Below are 24,972 nucleotides of genomic sequence, written 5' to 3' on the forward strand. Positions count from 1 at the left end.
TTTGTGGGTGCACCCTGGTCTAGGGTAATGTTGTTTCGTTTGATTATGTATATGTACAGTCAGATGACAATATACTTGAACTTGAACACTGCTCACAACACTCCAAGTGCGGTCTGACCAATGTCTTATAAAGCCTCAGCATCACATCCTTGTTTTTAAATTCTAATCCTCTCAAAATGAATGTTAACATTGCATTTGCCTCCCTTACCACCAATATCTGGACTAGAAATTCAATGTACAAAAAAATTAACCAGACTCATCTCTTGGGACAAGTGATACGGACAAATTTCTGCGATTACAATTCTGTGAGGGGACAGACGGATAGGTATTATTCAGTTATTTGAATAGTTTCCAAAATTTTTATTCAGCTCTCCTTTACATTTCTTTCCAATGTTCTTCCCCACCAACAAACACACAATCAGTGAACTAAGCACATTCTTTGGAAAATTTGGTTAACTCTCTACTTAAGGGTGCCATTAAGCTATTTGTATCAAATTATGACTTTTGAGTTTAGAGGGAATGTGGGAATGACTAATAAGCAAAGAAAAGATTGTTTTAACAATCCATTTGTAAAGAGCAAACATACAACAAATGTTGCAATTAAACTTAGCTCTGTGAGGGTTGACTTAAGGCAAGATACATGTAACTTCATTACACCCTGATGTATTTGACAATAATCTGAATCTCAATTGGATCAGTACAATTGCTCTCAGCTCAGTAAGACAAGAGTGATATAAAACTAGATTCTTGTTCTTATTGCTACCTAACACTTAATGTACTTCGAGTTACTGTGGACATTGTGATACAAATAATAATACAGGACAAATGAGTGTACACATTTTGAATTAATCTTTTACCTTGAGTTTGCCGCCTTGAGGTCACAGAAGTGAGTGAGTACAGTCCGTACAACATCATTGCAAACAACCTTAACGATGTCAATGTTACCCAGACGAGACCGCAGTTGCTTTGCTATTTCCCAGAAGTCCTCTGAAAGCATCTGATACAAATGTCCTTCATCTTTGCTGATATTCGCGTACCAAGAAAGGATGTAGTCCCTATAGCTATAGTCAAAAACTGAAACACAAAGCATACATACAGTAAGATCACTATGAATGCCGTACATTTCAAGCACAAAAAAAATACAAAATTTGTCTTAAAATGAGTGACATTGAGAACTTCATTGGCAATATAATTCAACTAAGTAGTGCAAAGATCACAAAACAAGGGTAGCATTGTCTGAGAATGGAACGCAAGCCTAGTCCAAACAGGAGTCAACAAGAGTTTATCATTCAAACTTCTATATGCATAGTTAGGTACCAATTAACATACTAAGAGGCAGTCTGGCTCACTTGGTGATCAATAGAGCAACAGAATTATGGGCTTTTCTAGGTCCTGAGTTCTGGAGTAGTATGGGGAATTTTTGCAATGTCAGAGACAAGCACCAGATAGAATTTTAAAATAACTATGTTCATTTCAAGTGGACATCTTGCTTTTTTATATTAATAAAACAAATATGCTCACAGTTTCAATAAAAGGAGGTAGTAATAATTCACATTACTGTCAGAAAATCAGTGACAAAGGGACAATCATCAACTATTTTGGAGAACAGGCCCAGTCTCAGAATGCTTTTCTCATCTAACAAAATTATATAGTATATGCCTTAAAGTTTCATGGGGTTTGAAAAGATTGATGCAGGAATGCAAGTTTGCTTTAGGTGGACTGCGTAGAAACAAGGTTTACAATCTCAGTGCAAGAGGTGGCCATATAGAGCAGTGGCTCTGGTTCACATGGATTACATCCATGGATCCTAAAGGATATATATGGTGAGATAATTAATGCGTGGGTCTCAATTTTCAGATGACAACTGTATTACGTTATATGAGAACACAGGAACTAGGAGCAGGAGGAGTAGGCCATCTGACCCACCAAGCCCGCTCTGTCATTCAATAAGATCATGGCTGATCTGGCCGTGAACTCAGCTCCACCTACCTAACTTTTCCCCATAACCCTTAATTCGCCTGTTATGCAAAAATCTAACTGTGTCTTAAATATATTTAATTAAGTAAATGCTTCCCCGGGCAGAGAATTTCACAGATTCACTGCTTTCAGGGAAAAGCAGGTTCTCCTTTTCTAAGTCCTTAATCTATTCTCCCGAATCTTGAGGCTATGTCCCCTAGTTTTAGTCTCATGTACGCAGTGGAAACAACTCTTCTACTTCTATCTTGACTATCCCTTTCAAAATTTTATATGCTTCAAGAAAAAAAAAACCCTCTTATTTTTCTGAATTCTAGTGATTATAGTCCCAGGTGACTCAATCCTTTCTCATCTCTGGAATCGACCTGGTGATCTCCTCCACACTGCTTCCAAAGCCAGTACTTCTTTCCACAGGTAAGGAAGCCAGAACTTCATGCATTTATGTTCACGACCAATACATTCTAGGGATGTGCTGGGGGCAACTCACAAATGTCACCACATAGTCCAGTGCCAATGTAGCCCAGAACAACACAACACTGCAAAACAGAACACAAGAAGCAACAAAACAACAACACTCCCTCGCGTGCAAATACACACACACACACACACACACAGTCCTCCAACTCCAGAACAGGCCTTCAGCCTTCAGCCTCCTGGCTTCAGCCATCAGGCTTCAACTTCTGATCAAGATTTGGGCTCCGATCTTCAGTATCAATCGTTGGTCTAGCCCATGACGGGACTTCAATTTCCAGACTTGAATTCTAGCTGCATCCACTGACCACCTCTCAAACCTCCTGCTTGCAAGGCCTTTGAGCACTGAGGGAAGCCTGGCTGTGTACTGATTAACCTACATGCAACTTCAGCAAGCTTAGCTGCCAATGACTTCAGCTGACAACTATTTCCGCCAAACAGAAATTTTGGGCTAGGAGCAGTTCTCATAACTCTCCAGCATCCATTTCCCATAACTGTCTCACCGTACATAAAAAGAACAGCTTCCTGCTCAGGGGAAGATGATCAGAAAGCAGTTTCTGTGGTGTGGCATTTTCTGTAGTCCAACACTGATCAGGCCTGAAGGGTACTGGACAGGGACTTTCAACTGTAGTTCAGTAAGTTTACCAGACTAATTAATATCTGAAATGAGGAATGGCTGGAAAATCTAGGCTTGCATCCACTTAAATTTAAAAGATTGAGGGGGATCTTGATTTAAACTAAATATGATCCTGAGGGGTACTGATTAGCTGCATGTGCAGAGGACATTTCTTGTGAGAAAATCCAGAACAATGTGCCCTGCTAAACAATATAAACAATTCATGTTTCAAGTCTGAGACCTTTCATCAGAACTGCTTAGAGGTTTGCAAATTCAGAGGGCCGTAGATTAGAGTGAGTGCGGCGAATGAAAAATTCATCTGGTCAATGTCCTGTCAGCAATTAACAATGTACACTCAGTAGCCACTTTAGTAGGTATCTTCTGTACCTAATAAAGTGGCCACTGAGTGCATGTTCTTGGTCTTCTGCTGCTGTAGCCCATCCACTTCAAAGTTCGATGTGTTGTACATTCAGAGATGCACTTCTGCACACCTCTCTTTAAGGCATGGTTGTTTAAGTTGTTGTTGCTTTTCTGTCAGCTTAAACCAGTCTGGTCATTCTCCTCTGACCTCTCTCAGTAACAAGGTGTCACCACCCACAGAACTGCTGCTTACTGGGGTTTTCTTGTGTTCTGCACCATTCTTTATAAATTCTAGCGACTGTTGTACATGAAAATCCCAGGAGATCAGTAGTTTCTGAGAGATTCAAACCACTCCATCTGGCACCAACAATCATTCCACGGTCAAAGTCATTTAGATAACATTGCTTCCCCATTTAGACCAGATGTTTTGTCTGAACAACAACTCAACCTTTTTGACCAGGTGTGTATGTTTTTATGCATTGAGTTGCTTTTACATGATTGGCTGACTAGACATTTGCATTAATGAGATATACCTAATGAAGTGGCCACTCAGTGTGTAGATCAGGCCAGAGGGAGGTACGGAACAGGCTGTGAAGTTGGGTATGTTTAAAAACAAGCACTGTCCAATTAAGAGGCAAAAATTATGCAAAAATATTCATTTTCATCTTTCTCTCTCTTCCCCCACCCCTCCCCAAAAGGTTTCAGAACCTGAACCTTCAGCTGTTAAGAGTCATAGAGTAGTATGGCACTGAATCAGACCCTTCAGCCCATCTAGTCCATGCTGACTGGATCTTCTCCCTAGTCCCATCTACCTGCACCCAGACCATAGCCATCTAAACACCATCCCTTCCTTGTACCCATGCAAATTTCTCTTGAATGTCATAATTGAACCTACATTTACCACCTTTACTTAAAGTTCAGTTCACACTCACCCTGAGAGAGAAGAAATTTCCCCTCATATTTCACATTTCACCCTAAACCTATGACCTCCAGGTCACCCAACCTGAGCCTATGTGCATTCACCCTTTCTATATCCCTCATAATTTTGTATAGCTTTGCGAGATCTCCTCTCATTTTTCATGTGCTTCAGGGAATAAAATCCTAACCTCTTCAACCTTTCCCTATAATTTAAGTGCTGGCAACATCCTTGCACATTTTCATTGTACTCTTTCAAGACTATTGATATCTTTCCTGAAGGAAACTGACCAGTACCACACACAACACTCCAAATTCAGCCTCACAAATGTCTTATAGAACTTCAACATAACATCCCAACTCCTGTACTCAGTGCCCTGATTTATGAAGGCCAATATGCCAAAAGCTGTCTTTACAATACTATCTACCCGTAACACCACTTTTAAGGCAGAGACAGAGCAAAGATGTGAAAGGCTCGTATGAGTAGAAGGGAATGTAGGGGTGAGTTTGCAATGGATCTTAAGTGCCAGAGTAGCCTTTTCCAGTTTATAATTTGTATGCTCGTACATGAAAAAAATTTCTTTACTCAAAACGGAGTGAATCTTTCATATTCTCTACCCAGGAGCTAAGTGTTACAACTGAGAATGTTTCAGGAAGAAATTGACAACTTTTCAGATATTAAGGGTGTGGAATTATTATAGTAAAGTGAGTTTAAATCTAAGACAAGATTTCACTGAATGGAACAGCAGAAACATAGGTCTGAATAGCCTACATCTGCTTCGATTTTTCATCTCAGTTTCATTTAGGAACATGTTCACTTTAATGCTGATCTAACATAAATTACATCTGTGTCAGAAGAATCTATGATGGCCTGGAATGATGTCATGTACTGACTAAGTATGCTACTAGTAATATCTGTTAGGCTGCTGTCTTTATTTGCCATAAATAGACTGATACTACAGCCTGATTTCTATCACACTTTTCAAAGGCATGGGGGGGGGGCGGTTCTCAGGCTGAAACTGCTGTACATCTGCAATGACACACTATCATTACACTTACAGGAAGGAGGCAGCCATCTGTGTACATGCTGGCTCTGTACCAGAGGGACTCAATAGTTCCATACCCTGGCATCTTTGCAGGAGCCTTGCACAACATTCCCTCAACCAATTTATATTTATCCAATTCCCTTGGAGACCACAATGCCTCCTCCATGTCTGAAGGCAATGCTTTTCAGATTCCAACCTTGCACTGTGTAAACAAGTTTTTCCTCATGTCACTTTTATTTTTTTTTAGGCATGATGCATCTTAGTGACATCTGGTATCAAAATTATCACTTTCCCTAAAAGATACATTCTTAACACAGCATTAAGTAACAGTTGGTCAAGAGTTAGTACAAAACTAAAAATAACAGTCATTTAACCATATCATCTTTTTTGTCAAGGCATAAACATGTGACATCTGTAACCTTTTAAAACTTTACAACCATCCAATAATATTCATCAAGGACCACCCCACCACCACGGTGTGTGTGTGTGTGTGTGTATATATATATGTATATATATGTGTGTGTATGTACGTGTGTGTGTGTATATATATACACACACATACATATACACACACACATACACACACATACACACACACACACACATATAATTTATTTATTTCTGTATTTGCTCAGTTTTTTGTCTTTTGCCCACTGGTTGAATGCCCTAGGTGCAGTCTTCCATTGATTATGTTATGGTTATTATTCTATGGATTTACTGAGTATGCCTGCAAGAAAACAAATCTCAGAGTTGTATATGGTGACAAGTATTTTGATAATAAATTTACTTTGGACACTCCATTTTTCCTTATTTCCAGTGGTAGCCTTTAATGTCTACTGTGTCAGTCTCAAGCTTAGAATTTCATTCCTACACATTCTCTGCCCCCTTTTTATTCCATCACCCCATCCCCAAAAACAATCCTTAAAATCCATATGCGTGATGAAGTTTTTGGTCATCTATACAAATTTCTCCTGATGTGTTAAGCCTGGAAGTAGATTGCAGAGACAAGGTGGAGCAAAACCATGAAAGGACTTGAAGGACAGGGAATAATTTCCACCACTACTCTCCCACAGGGGTCAGTCATGGAGAGATAACACACAGAAACAGGCTGATCAGACCACCAAGTTCATCTATCACTAGGGTTGCCAACTTTCTCACTCCCAAATAAGGGACAAAAGTAGCAGTCAAATACGGGACACTTGCGTTTACCTTGAAAAAGGCTACCATGACCATGAAGTCTTGCGCGGGCACCAATGTGTGCATGCATGACATGTGCATACATGACGTGCGCATGCGTGTACGGGCCAATTTTTTTCTACAAATCGGTTTTGGCTTAATCTTCCCAATCTGTTAAGTGAAACTACACTGTACATACATTATTTCTACTTTATATAGGCTGTGTATTTATCATATCATTCCTGCTTTTACTATGTGTTAGTGTTATTTTAGGTTTTATGTGTTATTTGGTATGATTTGGTAGGTTATTTTTTGGGTCTGGGAACGCTCAAAAATTTTTCCCATATAAATTAATGGTAATTGCTTCTTCGGCTTATGAACGGTTTCATAGGAACGCTCTACCTTAGCGGGGGAAACAAGGGACAAGGGCGGTCCCGTATGGGACAAACCAATTTAGCCCAATACTGTATACGGGATGTCCTGGCTAATACGGGACAGTTGGCAACCCTATCTACCACTCACTTGTACTTGTCCTATATTAATTCCACGTTTCTTCCCTTCATATTCTCATCACCTCTAAAATTTTATCACACACCCACACTCGAGGTAATTTACAGTGATCAACCTGCAGTTCTCAGAGGTGCGGGCAATACAGAAAACCTGGAGGAAGCCCACACAGTCACAGGGTGATACATGCAAACTCTGCATAGAAAGCACCCAAGGTCAATATTGAACCTGGATCTCTAGCACCAACAGGCCGTGGCTCGATTACATGCATCACTGCACCTCCCACCACCACCTTTCTGGACTAAAGTTGTTAAAAAGGATGACTAGGACATAAATTCAGTCATGAAAAATACTCTTCAGGTTTCAATCAAAGTTTCTTAGTGGCCTATTTAACTCATCTTTAAAACTATGGCATTTTCTCAAATCTTTTGGATAGGTTAACAGTAGGCCTCTGCCTCTCAAGGCTAAAGATAGAGCAGCATAAATTGCCCAACAGTTTGTAATTATTCACCACGTACTTTCACCACAAATTACTGTACAATACCCACTTTAATAATGCATTGCAGATTAAACCAGCCACTATTTCCCAGCAAATGCTGTATCTTTGCATCCAGTATCACATGGCTCTACCATCCCACACTAGAGCACAGATGAATGCATACAATGAGAGGAAAGATATTTGCAAACATTGCATCTGAAATGATATTCGCAAACATTCTTCCACTATCATATATTCAGAAAAGAGTCTAACCAGAGTTCATCTTTTCAAGTCTTTTTTTTATGATCAGGCACTTAATTTGAGCTTCTAAATCATTTCAACTTTTATACCTTGTCAACTGTGGCCTAATTCTTTCCGCATTACTAAATTGACATCCCTCAATTATTATATCCAAGACTTTATAGCCTATCCAACTTGGGAGACTTTTGCACATTCAATGGCCCTTGTCTCCCTCAAAAGTAAATTGAAGCTCCAAGTATTAATCTTTACTAATAATGGATTTAACAACACAGATTAGAATTCAACATCGCAGGATGAATCAGACTCCCATTAGTTTTAAAGCTCTACATAATTTTGCTTTTTGTGTAAGTAATAAAAATCAAAACAACTATTATTGCTCCTGTACAAGCATGGAAAATCTTTGATGGAATCAAGTAACAGCAATAATAAAAGACATGCTGTGATATAACTGACTTAGTTAGTGGTCTCGCCATAAACTAGGACTGGCCTAAACTCATTTATTAATGCATTTCAGCCCATGATATTTAGAAGCTTCCTTTCAATATTTTTTCATTCGATGAAGCTTCCAAAATGTGTGAGTTGTCCATTATATCACAGCACTGTCCGGTTATTTGAAACACCATTATAGCTAAAGGGATATGGGTTGCAGGCCACAACAAAGAAAACTCCTGTTACAGGTGTTGCTCGGTTTATTGAGCTGCCAGCTACACACAAACTAATCCAGGTCACTGAGCAGAAGGGCAACTGGGAATAGATTGCATAAATCATTTTTTCTACAGCAGCAGCACTAGGGTCTCTTGAGAGCAACTTATAATAGATACAAAAAAAATCAACTGACATCATTACATTCGTTGGCCTGCGATATGGCACAAAGCATCATATCCTGAAAATGCAACATATTCATCCAACATTAAAAAGATGCTACAGTTTCATTTAATTTTCAAAACACAAAAATAATCACACAATGACTGAGCCCTTGGTATTAATCAAATACTACAGCAACTTGGACAACAGAAGCATTTAGAGGCAGTTTACATTTAAACTTGAAGAATACTTCCAAAAGTTTTGTACATACATCCACACACCTTTTCTCCAATGGTAGATATTTCAGCATTCCAGTAGCCTGCTGGGGAGTGACTGGATTCTTTATCAACATTTTAACATCAGCCATGGGTCCCAGCTACGTCTGCCTGTTTTGTTGGCTATGTGGAACAGTCCATGTTACTAGCCTACACCAGCACCGCTACATCAACAACTGCATTGGTACTGCTTCCTGCACCCATGCTGAGCTAATCGATTCCTTCAACTCTGTCACCAGCTTCCACCCTGCCCTCAAATTTGCTTGGTCCACTTCCAACACCTCCCTCCCATTTCTTGATCTCTCTGTCTCCATCTCTGGAGACAGCTTATCTACTGATATCTTTCACAAACCCACTGACTCTCACAGCTATCCAGACTATACCTCCTCCTATCTGATCACTTGTAAAAATGCCATCCCCTTCTCTCAGTTCCTCCATCTCTGCCGTATCTGCTCTCAAGGTGAGGCTTTTCATTCCAGAACTGCTGCGATATCCTTGTTCTTCAAATAAAGGGCTTTCCCTTCCTCCACCATCAACACTGCCCTCATCTGCATCTCTTCCATTTCACTCACATCTGCCCTCACCCCATCCTCCCGCCACCACACCAGGCCTGATGAAGGGTCTCGGCCGAAAACAGTGGCTGCTTAGTCTTTTCCATAGATCCTGCCTGGCCTGCTGAGTTCCTCCAGCATATTGTCTGTGTTGCTTTGGATTTCCAGTGTCTGCAGATTTTCTCGTGTTTGTAACATCAGGCTTCCTCAGTGAAATTGTCTGATGTTGTACGGTACACATTTTCCCCAAGTTGAGAAACCGGACACAGACAGGCACAAAGTCCCAACTCTAAAGAAAATTCCTCGTTGCACAGGAGCTCTCTCGTCTTCCCTACCAACAGCTGCCCCTCTTCCACTCCACTCTCTCCTCTCCCACCATAATCACAAGTACTTTGCCCGATGTGATGGCCTCTCACCACCACAACCCTAACACAATCATTGTGTTACTTTGCTCTTAAATATCAGGGAACCAGTACCCTCTCAGTAGCTAGTGCAGTAATTACATCTGTAGCTGGGAAGTCAGATTTAAGAGCCAGATAGAAAACAATATGCTGTTCAAAAAGAAAAAGCATTCCACATGGGTCAACCTTGGCATGTTCCCATATTAGGAGAGTGTACATCCCCCAGTTCCAAATTGTCAACAGACATCCCTAATAAAATCGCAGTTTTTAAACAAGCACTTTCAACATGGAAACAATTATCAAATTAAATTTGACATAGCTAAATTAAAGAAAAATAATCAGACAGGTAATAGTCCGGCAAAAAAGTGTAATATAGAGGACAAAAGCACATTCCGGCAGAGAACTGAAAAGCCTCAGGCCTAGGGGTCTGAAGGCATGCACAATTGTGCTGCAATGGAAATGGAGGCATTAGAAGCTTTCATCTTGTTACTGCAGTGGAACGAAGCTATAATAAACACATGTAAGAAGGCTGGTGAATTGCACATACAAAGGGCACATTATCTAAATTTACAGCAGGCAAGGAAGAATGTTTCAAAATCGCTGATAAAACAAGGCAATTTATCCCTGAAGCCCATGGAAAATTAATGTGCATTTTACCAATAATCCAGGAAGATAAACTATGTGTTTCCCTTTAAAAACATGTCCTTTAAAAAGTTAACAAAAGCTCAAAAGGTATGAAATATATTAATGTACCAAAAGACATTTTTTTTAAATTAAATGGTGCTTTAGATTACAATGTAGACTACAGTCCTTTCAGTGTTTGAAATAAATTTAAGATGTCCAAGTATCGTGACATATCTATAGCAGGCTGACAGCCATCTCTTTTCATGCAAGTTTTAAAAGCTTTTCCCAAAGCTATTTCACTATTGGTGACAAGATTACATGTGCACTCTCATTTAAAAATTTGTGTAAAACCAAAGCCCTTGATCTTTTGGAATTGCCAGAGTATCTAAATCTGCCCTTGTTATATCTTCCCATGCATACAGTATATACTGGCAGTTCACACCAATAATTTTAATAAACTTTGAAGAGAAAATATCACTAATTAGATGGGGGCATAAGCTGCTAATGTCAATTTAATTGTTATTTACAAACAACTAATTCCTGGCCAAGGAAAGTTGGGAAATTACCTTGATCACAATCATATTCTCAATGTACAGGAATGCTCTTTAATGAGAAGATTGTACAGTGTGAGCCATACAGGAAGACACATCATTGAAGTTTACTTGACTTCACACAGTTGGGCTTTGAGAACTTACATTTTTTCTTAAACATTTGAAACCAGCCAAACAAAACAGGACTTCCTTTCAGTAGAATACTGGTCCATAGCTGGGATTAACATCTGACAAATTAACAATAGAAACTGCTCATTTAAATTCAGGACAGCTCTGCTTAAAAACTCACGTAGCCGATCCATTTGTCAGCTGTTGCCAAGATAGGCTTATCCGGATAAAACACAGGGATGAAACAGCATCTTTTTCATGCTAGAAAACCTATCAGCAGGGTGAACAAATATCCCATCCCAATGGTTCTGAACTTTAAAGCAACTTTCATTTCTGTATGCATGATCTAATTCTTATACAAGAGGCACTGATGCCCTTCTTTTGAGTTAAAAAGTGGTTCTTTTCCCCTCCTATTTGCCAATTTAAAACATGCCTTTTCTCAAGCCACTACCCAATTTATTCAAAGATGTAAATGCTGAAATCACTAGCTACTGTACTTGTCTCCACTGTTACTGTCTGATCTGCCAAAGACTTCAGATATTCTCTATTTACTTTTCTGCCTTACAACATCCTCTACATTTTGATTTCAGAACTGAATAATTAGTTGTGAACGATCTGAACTGCCTTATTTAATGCAATCTTATTTGGTTCATTCCTTACAGTTCACAAACCTGGACATTAAACTCAAGCACTACTTTATATGCTGACAGGCTATTTTAGCAGAACAGCCAAAACATCTTGCACATTAGTCATAAGTGCAAAATGACTTTTTGAATTTCTTGTTTAAGTAATGCCACAGTTGCAGCACACAGTATGCTGTGGAATAGTCAAGGACAATTGTTTCTTCGTGTGGGTACTTACTGTGGGGTGCTCTTAAAGTGTTTAGTCTGCTAGTTAATGGCTAGTTGCTGGACCTCCTTCACCTGCCATCAGTTCCTGCAGTTACAAGTTTTTGCAGAACCTTATTAGAGATGCTTTATTCCTTTCAGACCTTGTGTTTCCAGCCTAAGAAATTTGCATTTTCACAACTAATTAGCTCCTTCTCATTCTCATCAACCCAATCTCATTTTTTTTCCGATGGAGAAGCCAAGAATTCACTTACAGGAGCCAATTACTGTTGACTTGCAGTTCCTGTTCACCACCTAATGACAGAATCTGACAACTGTGTATACATGGATCCTGATTATCACCATAAGACTTGAACTTGCTTCTCTAACACAAGATGGTGTTAGTTAATGGCAAGCATCTTGTTAGGATAACTTTTTTTTTGCATCAGCTTTCTCACTCATTGGAACAGACAAAATCTTTGCTAAAGTACTAAGATGTGGCAAAGAATTACTTCTAGTGCAAATTTATGGCCGCATCTTGAAAGCAGAGAGAAAACCAGCAGATATGGAACAAGCTGCCGGTGGAAATGGCATTTCAACATTTAAGATAAATTTGGATAGGTACGTGAATGGGAGGGGTACAGAGGGCTAAGGTCTAAGTACGTCAATGGGACTAGACACAATAACATTTTGACATAGTCTAGATGGGCCAAAGGGCCTGTTTCGCTGCTGCAATGTTCTATGACTCTATGCGATCATTGCCATCTTCAAGCACATGATCCTTAGCTTCCTGTTTGACTGACAAACAACCCATAGATGGCACTTCAAAGCAGTGGAGAGAAACTACCAACGTACAAAATCCCCTTAATCCATTGGCAGTATATACTCAGTGGCTACTTTATTAGATACACATGTACACCTGTTTATTAATGCAAATATCTAATCAACCAATCATGAAACAACTCAATGCTTAAAAGCACACAGACAAGGTCAAGAGGTTCAGTTGTTGTTCAAACCAAACATCAGAATAAAGAAGAAATGTGATCTAAGTGATTTTGACCGTGAAATAATTGTTGGTGCCAGACAGGGTGGTTTGATTATCTCAGAAAATGCTGATCTGCTGGGATTTTCGTGTAATCACTAGAGTTTACAGCGAATGGTGCAAAAACAATAAGATTCCAGTGAACAGCAGTTCTGCGGGCAGAAACGTCTTGTTAACGAGAGAGGTCAGAGCAGAACAGCTAGACTGGTTCAAGCTGACAGGAAAGTGACAGTAACTCAAATAACCATGCGTTATTTGGTCTTCTGCACACCACCACAGTAATGTGCAGAACAGCATCTCTGAATGTGCAGCACATCGAACCTTGAAATGGATGGGCTACAGCAGAAGGCAACAGACATACATTCAGTGGTCACTCATTAGGTACAGGAGATACTCAATGAAGTAGCCACTGAGTGTAGGCTTTCCTCAGGCCTCTAACCAGTGCTGATGGACAGATCACATCATCAACATGCCCAAAAGCAAACACCCTCAACTCCAAGCTCCAGCACAGCCAATGGTTTCCAATGAGAAAACAAATGTTAAAAACTTGTTTTTGTTCTCTTTGAAAAAAATAAATAACATCCTCAGCATTTCCTGGAAACCCCTGGCCAACTCAAACTGAAGAGGAAGCATCTCGGGGGGCATTGAGAACCTTGAGTTTCTGTGACAGAGCACACGGATTCCATGTGCAAACAGGGAAGAAACACACAATGTTCCTGTCAGTCTCCTGTTCTATCTGTGACAAAGTCGGCAGAGGATTCAGTCAACTCAAACTTCACGAATTAGAGTGGGGGCAAGTCATCCTTGACCCTAAGGATATGTCTGATATTAAAAGGCCTTCTATAAATATGTTGCCTTTAAGAAAGCAATAATATGATTTTAATTATTTTTATTTATAGGTATAACACAGTAACATGCCCTTCTAGCCAAATAAGCCCATGCTGTCCATTGCACCCATGTGACCGATTAACCTAACCTGTGCGTGTTTGGAATGTGAGAGGAAACTGGAGCACCCTGAGAAAACCTACATGGGCTTTGGGAGAATATACAAACTCCTCACAGACAGTAGTAGAATTGAACCTGGCTCAAATACTGTTGCACTAAGCGCTACTTTACCGTGCCGTCATCAGTGTTTTGTTAATCAGGAAACAGGAGCGACTTAGGTCAAACGCTACTCCAGCTTTGGTTAAGCAAATATGATGAAGAGCAATAACAAAGAGTCCTGTTCTGTTTATTCCTGATCACGACTGAATTAAGTACTTAGTAGCTTCTCCAAAGAATCTACAGGCATAGTCTCGACCAGCAATTGAAGAACTAACATTTCCTCATCGTATGGGTTCAAGTGTTAATGGGTAATAACAAACAGATGATATTTACCTTCCCTTTACAATTATCATATCCAGAGCAGCTATCTAACAGTTCAGCAAATCATCACGAATGTGCCTCTTCATTCTGCCTTGGTAATTAATACTAGAAGGATTTCCATTCAGTACTTTAAACCTTTGTTCATACTATTCAAACTAAGCATGAAATTTCCTTGCAACTGGCTTCATACCAATTTTGCTGAAAATATTAGTATGATACAAAATGCTCTTCTTTGTTCTCCAGGATTATAAGAGTGCAAACCAAGTCAGGAAGAACAAAGAGAGGGGAAAAAAAGGTACATCACAAACCACCAAAGTTTGGACTACTGACATTCAGAGTATGTACAGTGGCATGCAAAAGTTTGGGCACCCCGGTCAAAATTTGTTACTGTGAATGGCTAAGCGAGTAAAAGATGACCTGATTTCCAAAAGGTATTAAGTTAAAGATGACACTTTTCTTTAATATTTTAAGCAAGATTACTTTTTTATTTCCATTTTTTACAGTTTCAAAATAACAAAAAAGGAAAAGGTCCAGAAGCAAAAGTTTGGGCACTCTGCATGATCAGTATTTAGTAACACCCCCTTTTGGCAAGTATCACAGCTTGTAAACGCTTTCTGCAAGAGTCTTTCAATTCTTGTTTGGGGGATTTTTGCCCATTCTTCCTTGCAAAAGGCTTCTAGTTCTGTGAGATTCTTGGGCCGTCTTGCATGCACTGCTCTTTTGAGGTTTATCCACAGATTCTCGATGATGTTTAGGTTGGGGGACTCTGTGAGGGCCATAGCAAAATCTTCAGCTTGTGCCTCCTGAGGTAGTCCATTGTGGATCTTCAGGTGTGTTTATCCTGTTGTAGAAGCCATCCTCTTTTCATCTTCAGCTTTTTTACAGATGGTGTGATGTTTGCTTTCAGAATTTGTTGGTATTTAATTGAATTCATTCTTCCCTCTACCAGTGAAATGTTCCCCGTGCCACTGGCTGCAACACAAGCCCAAAGCATGATCGATCCGCCCCCATGCTTAACAGTTAGAGAGGTGTTCTTTTCATGAAATTCTGCACCATTTTTTCTCCAAACATACCTTTGCTCATTGTGGCCAAAAAGTTCTATTTTAAATTCACCAGTCCACAGGACTTGTTTCCAAAATGCATCAGGCTTATTTAGATGCTCCTTTGCAAACTCCTGACGCTGAATTTTGTGGTGTGGACACAGGAAAGGTTTTCTTCTGATGACTCTTCCATGAAGGTCATATTTGTGTAGGTGTCGCTGCACAGTAGAACAGTGCACCACCACACCAGAGTCTGCTAAATCTTCCTGAAAGTCTTTTGCAGTCAAACTGGGGTTTTGATTTGCCTTTCTAGCAATCCTACAAGCAGTTCTCTTGAGAAGTTTTCTTGGTCTTCCAGACCTCAACTTGACCTCCACCGTTCCAGTTAACTGCCACTTCTTAATTACAGTACGAACTGAGGAAACGGCTACCTGAAAACGCTTTGCTATCTTCTTATAGCCTTCTCCTGCTTTGTGGGCATCAATTATTTTAATTTTCAGAGTGCTAGCCAGCTGCTTAGAGGAGCCCATGGCTGCTGATTGTTGGGACAAGGTTTGAGGAGTCAGGGTATTTATAAAACTTTGAAATTTGCATAACCTGGTCTTTCCTAACAATGATTGTGAACAAGCCTAACAAGCTAATTAAGGTCTGTGACCTTGGTAAAAGTTACCTGAGAGCTCAAATTTCTTGGGGTACCCAAACTTTTGCATGGTGCTCCTTTCCTTTCTTTTCACTCTAAAATTCTACAAAACAAAAATTACGCACTAATCTTGCTTAAAATATTGAAAAGAATGTATCATCTTCAACTTTATGACTTTTGGAGATCAGTTCATCTTCTACTCACTTAACTGTTCACAGTAACAGAAATTTTGACCTGGGTGCCCAAACTTTTGCATGCCACTGTAAATGAAGGAGTGAGGGGGAAATATAAACATACGTAGCCAGTTCAAGAGTTTATATAGACAAGGCATTTCAGCTGCAGGTATTTTTAATCTAAAAGATGCAAAATGTCACATTACCGTAGTGGTTAGCAAAATGCTTCATAGTACAAGGAACCCAGATTCAATTCCCACCTTTGTAAGGTGTTTCTATGCTCTCTTCGTGATCTCATGGGTTTCCTCCAGGTGCTCCAGTTTCCTCCCACAATCCAAAGATCTACCGGTTGCTAAGTTAATCGGTCTATGTAAATTGTCCCATGATTAGGCTAGGGTTAAATCAGGGGTTGCTGGGCAGCAGGCTCAAAGCGCCAGTAGGGTCTGCTCCTGCTGTTTCTCAATAAACAAATAAATAAAAAGAAAAATGAAACATTTATGCAATTAACAATTAATCTTTTGTAGCATCCAATTACTGTATTAACATTTGGAAATATAACCCACGAAGATCCAAGAGCACATCTTAAAATCTGGAATCTTGCCCATCCTTAATTCCATTTGAGAAAATAACACTGAGCCCACCTTTGAGAACCACCTCAATTCTAATGGAATTACTCCACAAGGACTCTTGGAAATTCCAGTATTTAAAGCCAGTAACAATGAAAGACCAACAATATACTTCCAAGTCAAGAGAGCATACAATTTGGAAGCTAATTCCATCCACTTCCTGTCCTTGTCCTTTTTGGTACTGGGGATCACAGATTCAGGAAGAGCTGTTGGAATAATCTTTAACAAGTGCGGAATTTTAGGGTACTTACTACTAATGGTGAATGATGCACCAATGTACCAACTGAGCAGATTGCTTTGTACTAGAGCTTCTCTTATTGACACTACACCTATCTAGGCAGGTAGAAAGCATTCAAAGACAATCCTGATGTTTCATGCTCATCCTATCAAACCATCATAGCTCAGGAGGCTATTCAGCCCATCAATTCCATGCCAGTGCTCAGAGCATTCCCATTAGTCCCATTCTATCACTGTTTCACAGTAATTTATTCTGTCACATGCCCGTCAACTCTATCTTGGTTCTCTTGCCGTCTACCAACACAAAAGTTAATTGTGCTTTTTAAATTACTCCTTGACCTGCCTTTCAGATGTGGGAGGAAACCAGAGCAGCCAGGGAAAAGCCACATGATCACAGGGCGAACATGTACATTCCAGACAGCACTGGAGGTAACAATGGAACCTAGATTGTTAGAGTTGCGAGGAGCAGCAACACTACCTACTGTATGTTTTGCAGTATAAGAAAGGCACTGGAATATCAGATAGGCAGCAACTTAGTTAGGATATTCAATCTTTCATTTGCTCTTCTCCTCAAAAGCATTTTATGGGGTTGTTGCACACTCAATGGCCACTTTATCAGGTGCACCTCCTCGTTAATGTAAATATTACATCAATCAATCATTTGGCAGTAACTCAATGCGTGAAAGCATGTAGACATGGTCAAGGAATTTAGTTATTGTTCAGACAAAACATCAGAATGGAGATGTAATGTAATCTGAATGCAATCTGACCATTGTTGGTGCCAGATGGGCTGACTGAATTTTTTGAGGATGTGACTAAACACATTGATGAAGTAAGAGCCGTAGATGTAGTGTATATGAATTTTAGCAAGGCATTTGATAAGGTACCCCATGCAAGGCTTATTGAGAAAGTAAGGAGGCATGGGATCCAAGGGGAAATTGCTTTGTGGATCCAGAACTGGCTAGTCCACAGAAGCCAAGAGTGGTTGTAGACGGGTCATATTCTGCATGGAGGTCGGTGACCAGTGGTGTGCCTCAGGTATCTGTTCTGGGACCCTTACTCGTAGTGATTTTTATAAATGACCTGGATGAGGAAGTGGAGAGAAGGATTAGTAAATTTACTGATGACACAAAGGTTGGGGGTGTTGTGGATAGTGTAGAGGGCTGTCAGAATTTACAGCGGGAAATTGATAGGATGCAAAACTGGGCTGAGAATTGGAAGATGGAGTTCAACCCAGATAAGTGTGAGGTGGTTCATTTCGGTAGGTTAAATATTATGGCAGAATATAGCATTAATGGCAAGACTCTTGGCAGTGTGGAGGATCAGAGGGATCTTGGGTTCCGAGTCCTTAGGACACTCAAAGCTGCTACGCAGGCTGACTCTGTTGTTAAGAAGGCATACAATGCATTGGCCTTCATAAATCGTGGGATTGAGTTTAAGAGCCAAGAGGTAATGTTGCAGCTATATAGGATCCTGGTCAGACTCCACTTGGAGTACTGTGCTCAATTCTGGTCACTTCACTACAGGAAAGACATGGAAACCATAGAAAGGGTGCAGAGGAGATTTACAAGGATGCTGCCTGGATTGGGGAGCATGCCTTATGAGAAAAGGTTGAGTGAACTCAGCCTTTTCTCCTTGGAGTGACGGAGGATGGTAGGTGACTTGATAGAGGTGTACAAGATGATGAGAGGCATTGATTGTGTGGATAGTCGGAGGATTTTTCCCAGGGATGAAATGGCTAGCATGAGAGGGCATAGTTTTAAGGTGCTTGGAAGTAGGTACAGAGGAGATGTCAGGGGTAAGTAGTTGTTGTTATTGTTGTTGTTTTTTTAACACAGAGAGTGGTGAGCGCGTGGAATGGGCTGCCGGGGGTGATGGTGGAGGCAGAAACGATATGGTCTTTTAAGAGACTCCAGAATGGATACATGGAGTTCAGAAAAATAGAGGGCTATGGGTAAGCCTAGGTAGTCCTAAGGTAAGGACATGTTCGGCACAGCTTTGTGGGCCGAAGGCCTATATTGTACTGTAGGATTTCTATGTTTCTATTTGAATATCTCAGAAATTGCTGATCTCTTGGGATTTTCACGCACAACCACCTCTAGAGTTTACAGAAGATGGTGTGAGAAACAAAAAAGAGTCCAGGGCCAGACCAGTCCAAGCTGACAGGAAGACGACAGTAACTCAACAGCAGTGTGCAAAAGAGATTCTGAACGCACAACACACCAAACCGTGAAGTGGATGGACCACAGCAGCAGACTACAACATATCCTCAATGGCCACTTTATTAGGTACAGGACTTCCTGCACCTGATAAAAAGGCCACTGACTGTAGATGCATTTCTGATTAATGCTAGTCCAAGGATCTATAACGAAGGTGACATATTTAGCAATGGTTATGCCAGTTAATGTGAAGGAGGTTCGACCCTCTATGACCCTCAGTTAGACTGCACTGCCTTACACTTTCATGGTGTGGATGTTCTTTGCCATTTATCAGTCCATGACTGAATGAAGCAAGTGTCCTGGGTATTGGTAAGTACATCACTAGCTGGCACTGCCAATGATATCTATAACACCTACAACAATTTAGCAGATAGCAGAGTGGGCCAATTAAGTGGTAATTCGCTAGATTGGATTTATCCTCCTTTGTCAGCAAGTTTCACCCGGGAAATTCTCCAACTGTTGTATAAATGCTACTGTATGAAAACAGTTTCCAACCTGGGGTCCACAGACTCCTTGGTTAATAGTAGGGGTCCATGGCATTAAAAAAAAAGTTGGGAACCCCTGAGCTTGAGGCACAGCTAGTTGTGGGGCACAGATCTTCAGGGATTCTCTCAGAATACTGTCTCCGCCCAGGGTCTTTGCTGAGTCTCGTCCTCTTGGCCATTTCTTGACATAACAAGGAATGTGATTTACCACTTCAAGAGACACAGTTACTCTAGTATCTAGTTACCAGATGGGAGATACAGACTGAGTAAAGCCTCACTGCTGAACTTAGAAGGTCACAGAGTGGCTACACAAAAATACATAGTCCAATATCTGAAAGCAGTTCACAACGGTAGAAAGTAAATGCTCCTACAAACCAGCTACAATCTTGTATCAGTAATTTGACTTTGACTTAAGTAGGGAATTATTCAATAATTCCAATTAAACAGAAAGAAAACAAACAAAATTGGAATTTAATCCATTGAAACACGTATTGAATTAAGCAAATTTTATTGGAGGAAACCATTAATATTGAATAATTGATTATATTAGTCAGTGGATTTGACATATTTGGTAGCATCACAGCATTTGCCTCACCAACAGTCCAGCACAGAGATCTATGACAACGCTTCTGCCACATAACAACACAATTTGACTGGATAGGGATGGAGTGTTTTACATTAATAATGACATGGACAGAATAAACAAGAGGGAAGGGCAGATATACGGAAAGTGTAAATACTGCATTGTAAGTGCTGGAACACTCCAAACATGCACTGCTCTTTGCTCCTCCACTGTGAACTCCCTGTAGTATACTGAAGTCCAATAACCATATAACAATTACAGCATGGAAACAGGCCATCTCAGCCCTTCTAGTCCGTGCTGAACTCTTACTCTCACCTAGTCCCACCGACCTGCACTCAGCCCATAACCCTCCATTCCTTTCCTGTCCATATAGCTGTCCAATTTAACTTTAAACGACAGCATCGAACCTGCCTCAACCACTTCTGTTGGAAGCTCGTTCCACACAGCTACCACTCTCTGAGTAAAGAAGTTCCCCCTCATGTTACCCCTAAACTTTTGCCCTTTAACTCTCTATCCCCCTCATAATTTTAAATACCTCTATCAAGTCCCCCCTCAACCTTCTACGCTCCAAAGAATAAAGACCCAACTTGTTAAACCTTTCTCTGTAACTCAGGAGATGAAACCCAGGTAACATTCTAGTAAATCTTCTCTGTACTCTCTCAATTTTGTTGACATCTTCCCTATAATTCGGTGATCAATCTTTGGACTTGCTGCATCTTGCCTCATTTTTAAAAAATTTCAGTTAGGAGCAATAGTTTTCATTTAATCAAGGTAACATCTGTGTTTTGTGCTTAATTGTGGAAACAAGGTGAGCCCTCTTATGGTATCTATAAGAAAAATGCCTTGATCTTTTGTCAATGGAGGTGGAATCAAGCACCAGAGAACAACCTCAGAATAAGGGAAAATGCAATTTAGGACTGAAGTGAGGAACAAAGTTCTTCACTCAGTCAAATACGACTCTTTAGAATTCTCTCTCCCACAAAGTATATTCAGGCCCGGTGCCGTGTTTGGAGAGACGGTGGTGGCATCGGAGTAACTTGGAGGTATCTGCTATAGACTCAGAACCTTAGTAAAACGCAAGAAGTTGTGTGGCGAGTTGTGAATTGCCAAAACCTGTGACGTCACAATGAAGGCAATAGTGAATTCCATTAGGTCTGCCTTCACTGGGAGCTAGATGCTTGAGATTAGGTCAGTGCTCCATGATTTCCAAGAATTTGCTGTGAACTTTAATTGTAGCAGGGCAATGTTCTATAGTAGTGGAAGGTGTAGGGAAAACAGTTTCATTTTTCAAATGCTGAGCACACAACACACTGTCTCATTGAACAAATCTACAATGACAGCTCTCAGCCACCAAATCCATGCAAACAAGAGAGTGACCTGTGACTTACATTTCCTCAGGGCACTTGCTGGAGGTTGGGGTAACACTGCCAACATTAATAGGACCAAGGCCTTGTTTATGCACAGGCAGCTTTGTTGAACAGTCCATACTAATTCAATGACCACTTCCAGATTGCTAAAAACTCCAAGCTCAGTCATATGAAGACATTACCAGGTTGTCAGAATAAAACAAATTCAGTGTTGTGGAAGTCTACTTGAAAAAAAATAAATCTGCTCTTGGAAATCAAAGCAGAGAAGCAAGCAATCAGGATGACACACAGAATGCCAAAACTGTGCACTGGGACCCCAAAGAAAATGGCAGAAGGTCAAGCTATTCATTCAACTGATTTGTCAGTCATCTTCTCAACAACTGATGATTCACACTGACCTCAGTAGCCAACCAGGAACCTACCAAGACAAAGTCATCAACACAAAAGAAATTCTGCAGATGCTGGAAATCCAGAGCCACACACACAAAATGCCAGAGGAAGAAGAATGAACAGTCAATGTTTTGACCCAAGATCTTTCATTGGACTGGAAATGGAAAGAGAAAGAAGGCAAAATAGTGTGGTGGGAGAGGGGAAGAAGTATATGAAAGGTGGAGCCAGGGTGAAGGGGAGGGTGGGTAAGTAGAGGAAGGAGGATGAAGTGAGAAGCTAGTACGTGAAAGGTTGGAAAGGTAAAAGGCTGAAGAAGGAGGAATCTGACTGGAGAGGAGAGTGGATCATGAGAGAAAAGGGAGGAGAAGGGGCACCAGAGGGAGGTGATAGACAGGCGAGGAGAAGGGGTAAGAGGGGAGGTAAATGGTGGAAGGAAAGGGCGCAGTGGAGAAATTATGGGGATAAATAAATCGACGTTCATGCCGTCAGGTTGGAGGTTATCCAAACCGAATAGGAAGTGTTGCTTCTCCAACCTGAGAAGCAAATCATTCTAGTCCCCAAGGACTGGCCTTAGAGGAGGAAAGAGAATAATCAGATCTAAAACAGAAAGATGTTTTCCAGGTGAAATACAAAAATGTAAAGCTGAAGCAAAGATGATGCAAATTTTATTTTAAGATGGAGTAGGTGCATGAAGTTGTTATGACCTACCCCTGCCACCAATTTTTTTTTTTACATGTGGTCATACGAGTACTTTTGTTTGTCCAAATAGCCCTCTCTATTATCTGCTTTCCAGCTTACCAAATTCTTCTGTTTCTAGCAGTGCAAAAAGCACACAGTTGACTCTGGATTTCCTATATTAAAGAGGTTCAATAGTAAACACAAACTATTGATTTCAACTTGGCTTGCAGATAAGAATATGTATCTATTAGCCTCAGATAATACAGATATTTCTCTTTCCTACTATTGATATACCAATATATCATGTGCCAAAGATTGGAAAATAAACCCTTATTGAAGCATGGCAGGAAACATTATCCAATCAAGTGTAGGTGTGGGAGAAGAGGAGGAGGCGAGAGGCCATGAAACCACTAGCTTTAGAAAAAATAATTTCTTTAAAGAGAACAAGACAATAATTTTGGCCAGAATTAAAATTTTATGACTGTTGCCATTGAGCAAAGAAGACACTGAGCACTTGTACCATGAAACACTCATTTAATGGCTAATTCAATTTCTCAGCCAACTCAGCTGCTTGGAACATGCGAGCAGCTCATTGTGAATAGAGGTAACAAAACGAATATATTGAATGAATATGACGACTTGTTTTATAATTCACTAGCAGTGCAAGATACTCTTCACAGTGCAAGGTCCCTATAGCTATTCAGAGGATGGTTGAAAAGAGGAAAAAGTATTTGCTTGCCATGGCAACCACATTACCTCTCCAGATGGACTCAGGCATTTGAACTCCTCTAGGTTCATACATATACAACTGGCTCTTTGTCATTTATTTGTCAGGATTTGGTTGAAAGAGCAGCACTCTCATTGTTTATCCTCAAATACCAATCAGAAGGTGGAGGTCAGTTGCCTCCTTGAACTACTGCTATCATTCTGCACAAAGCACACTTGCAATATCACTTGGGTGGGGAGTTATAGGATTTAGACAGGAATAATAATGGAACTGCAATATACCTGCACTAGAGGGGAAACCTACAGTGGTGGTGTTCGCATGTAACCTTGTCTTTTATGGTGGTAGAGTTCTAGCTTTGGAAAATGCAATTGGCATAATCCTGGTATGTAGATGGAAGTGTATTTTGCAGATGGTAGACACTTCAGACAAATTGAGTCAGTGGTAGTTGAAATAAATATTCAGAATGATGGACGAGGTACCAGGGAAGCAGGTTGATTTGTCCTAATAGTAATAAATAATCGAGAACATGAGACGAAGAGTCCCTGAAAATTAATCCAGAGCTTGTGGGAACAGTTCTCTGATGGTTGAGGGGTAATAACTGTTCCTGTACCTTCGTCCTGATGTTAGCAGCGAGAAGAGAGTGTGGCTTACATGGTGGGGGGTCCTTGATGATGTGTGTGTAGATGTGCTCATTATTGGGCAGGGCTTTACCTGTGATGGACTGGGCTATATCCACTACTTTTGTAGGATTTTCCATTCAAGGGCATACGTGTTGCCATGATTCAACCAGTCAATATACTCTTCACCACACATCTATAGAAGCTCGTCACAGTTTTAGAGGACATGCCAAATCTTTGCAAACTTCTAAGCAGAGGCTCTGCCATGCTTTCTTTTTAATGGTACTTGCATGCTGGACCCAGGGCAGATCCTCTGAAATGATAACACAGAAGAATTTAAAGTCGCTGATTCTTTACTCCTCTGGTTAAGTATTGCTGAAGTCAATAATCAGCTCCTTGGTCTTGCTGACATTGAGTAAGAAGTTCTGTGGCACCACTCAACCAGATTTTCAAACTTGCTGCTATATGCCAATTCATCACCACTTTTGATTCAGCCAATGATAGTGGTGTCATCAGCAAAAGTAAATATGGCTTTGGAGCGGTGCTTAGCCACACAGTCATATGTATGAAGTGAGTAGAGCAGGGGGCTAAGCACAGAGCCTTGTGGTGCACCTGTGGTGGAGGTGTTGTTGCCAATACGAACTCAGTGGGGTCTGCAAGTGAGAATATTGAGAATCCAAATGCATAAGGAGGTATTACCGCTGAAGTCTTGAAGCTTATTGATTAATTCTGAGGAGATGATAGTATTGAATGCTGAGCCATAGTTAATGAAGAGCATCCTAATGTATATGGCTTTGTTGTCCAGATGTTCCAGGGTTGAATGAAGAACAAATAAAAT

The 24,972-nt window shown here is 40.4% G+C and overlaps 1 protein-coding gene across 3 annotated transcripts in view; it reads right to left on the bottom strand.

Moving 5' to 3' along the window:
* Positions 1–24,972, bottom strand: part of snx25 (sorting nexin 25) — a 294,956-nt gene that overhangs the window by 196,434 nt on the left and 73,550 nt on the right. For all 3 annotated transcript variants that reach the window (XM_063049392.1, XM_063049391.1, XM_063049390.1), the window contains exon 4: positions 858–1,074. In XM_063049392.1, coding sequence (XP_062905462.1) covers positions 858–1,074 — 217 coding nt within the window. The remainder of the gene's footprint in view (positions 1–857; positions 1,075–24,972) is intronic.

The sequence above is a fragment of the Mobula hypostoma genome, chromosome 5 (assembly GCF_963921235.1).
Source record: "Mobula hypostoma chromosome 5, sMobHyp1.1, whole genome shotgun sequence".
In the NCBI taxonomy this organism is placed as follows: domain Eukaryota; kingdom Metazoa; phylum Chordata; class Chondrichthyes; order Myliobatiformes; family Myliobatidae; genus Mobula; species Mobula hypostoma.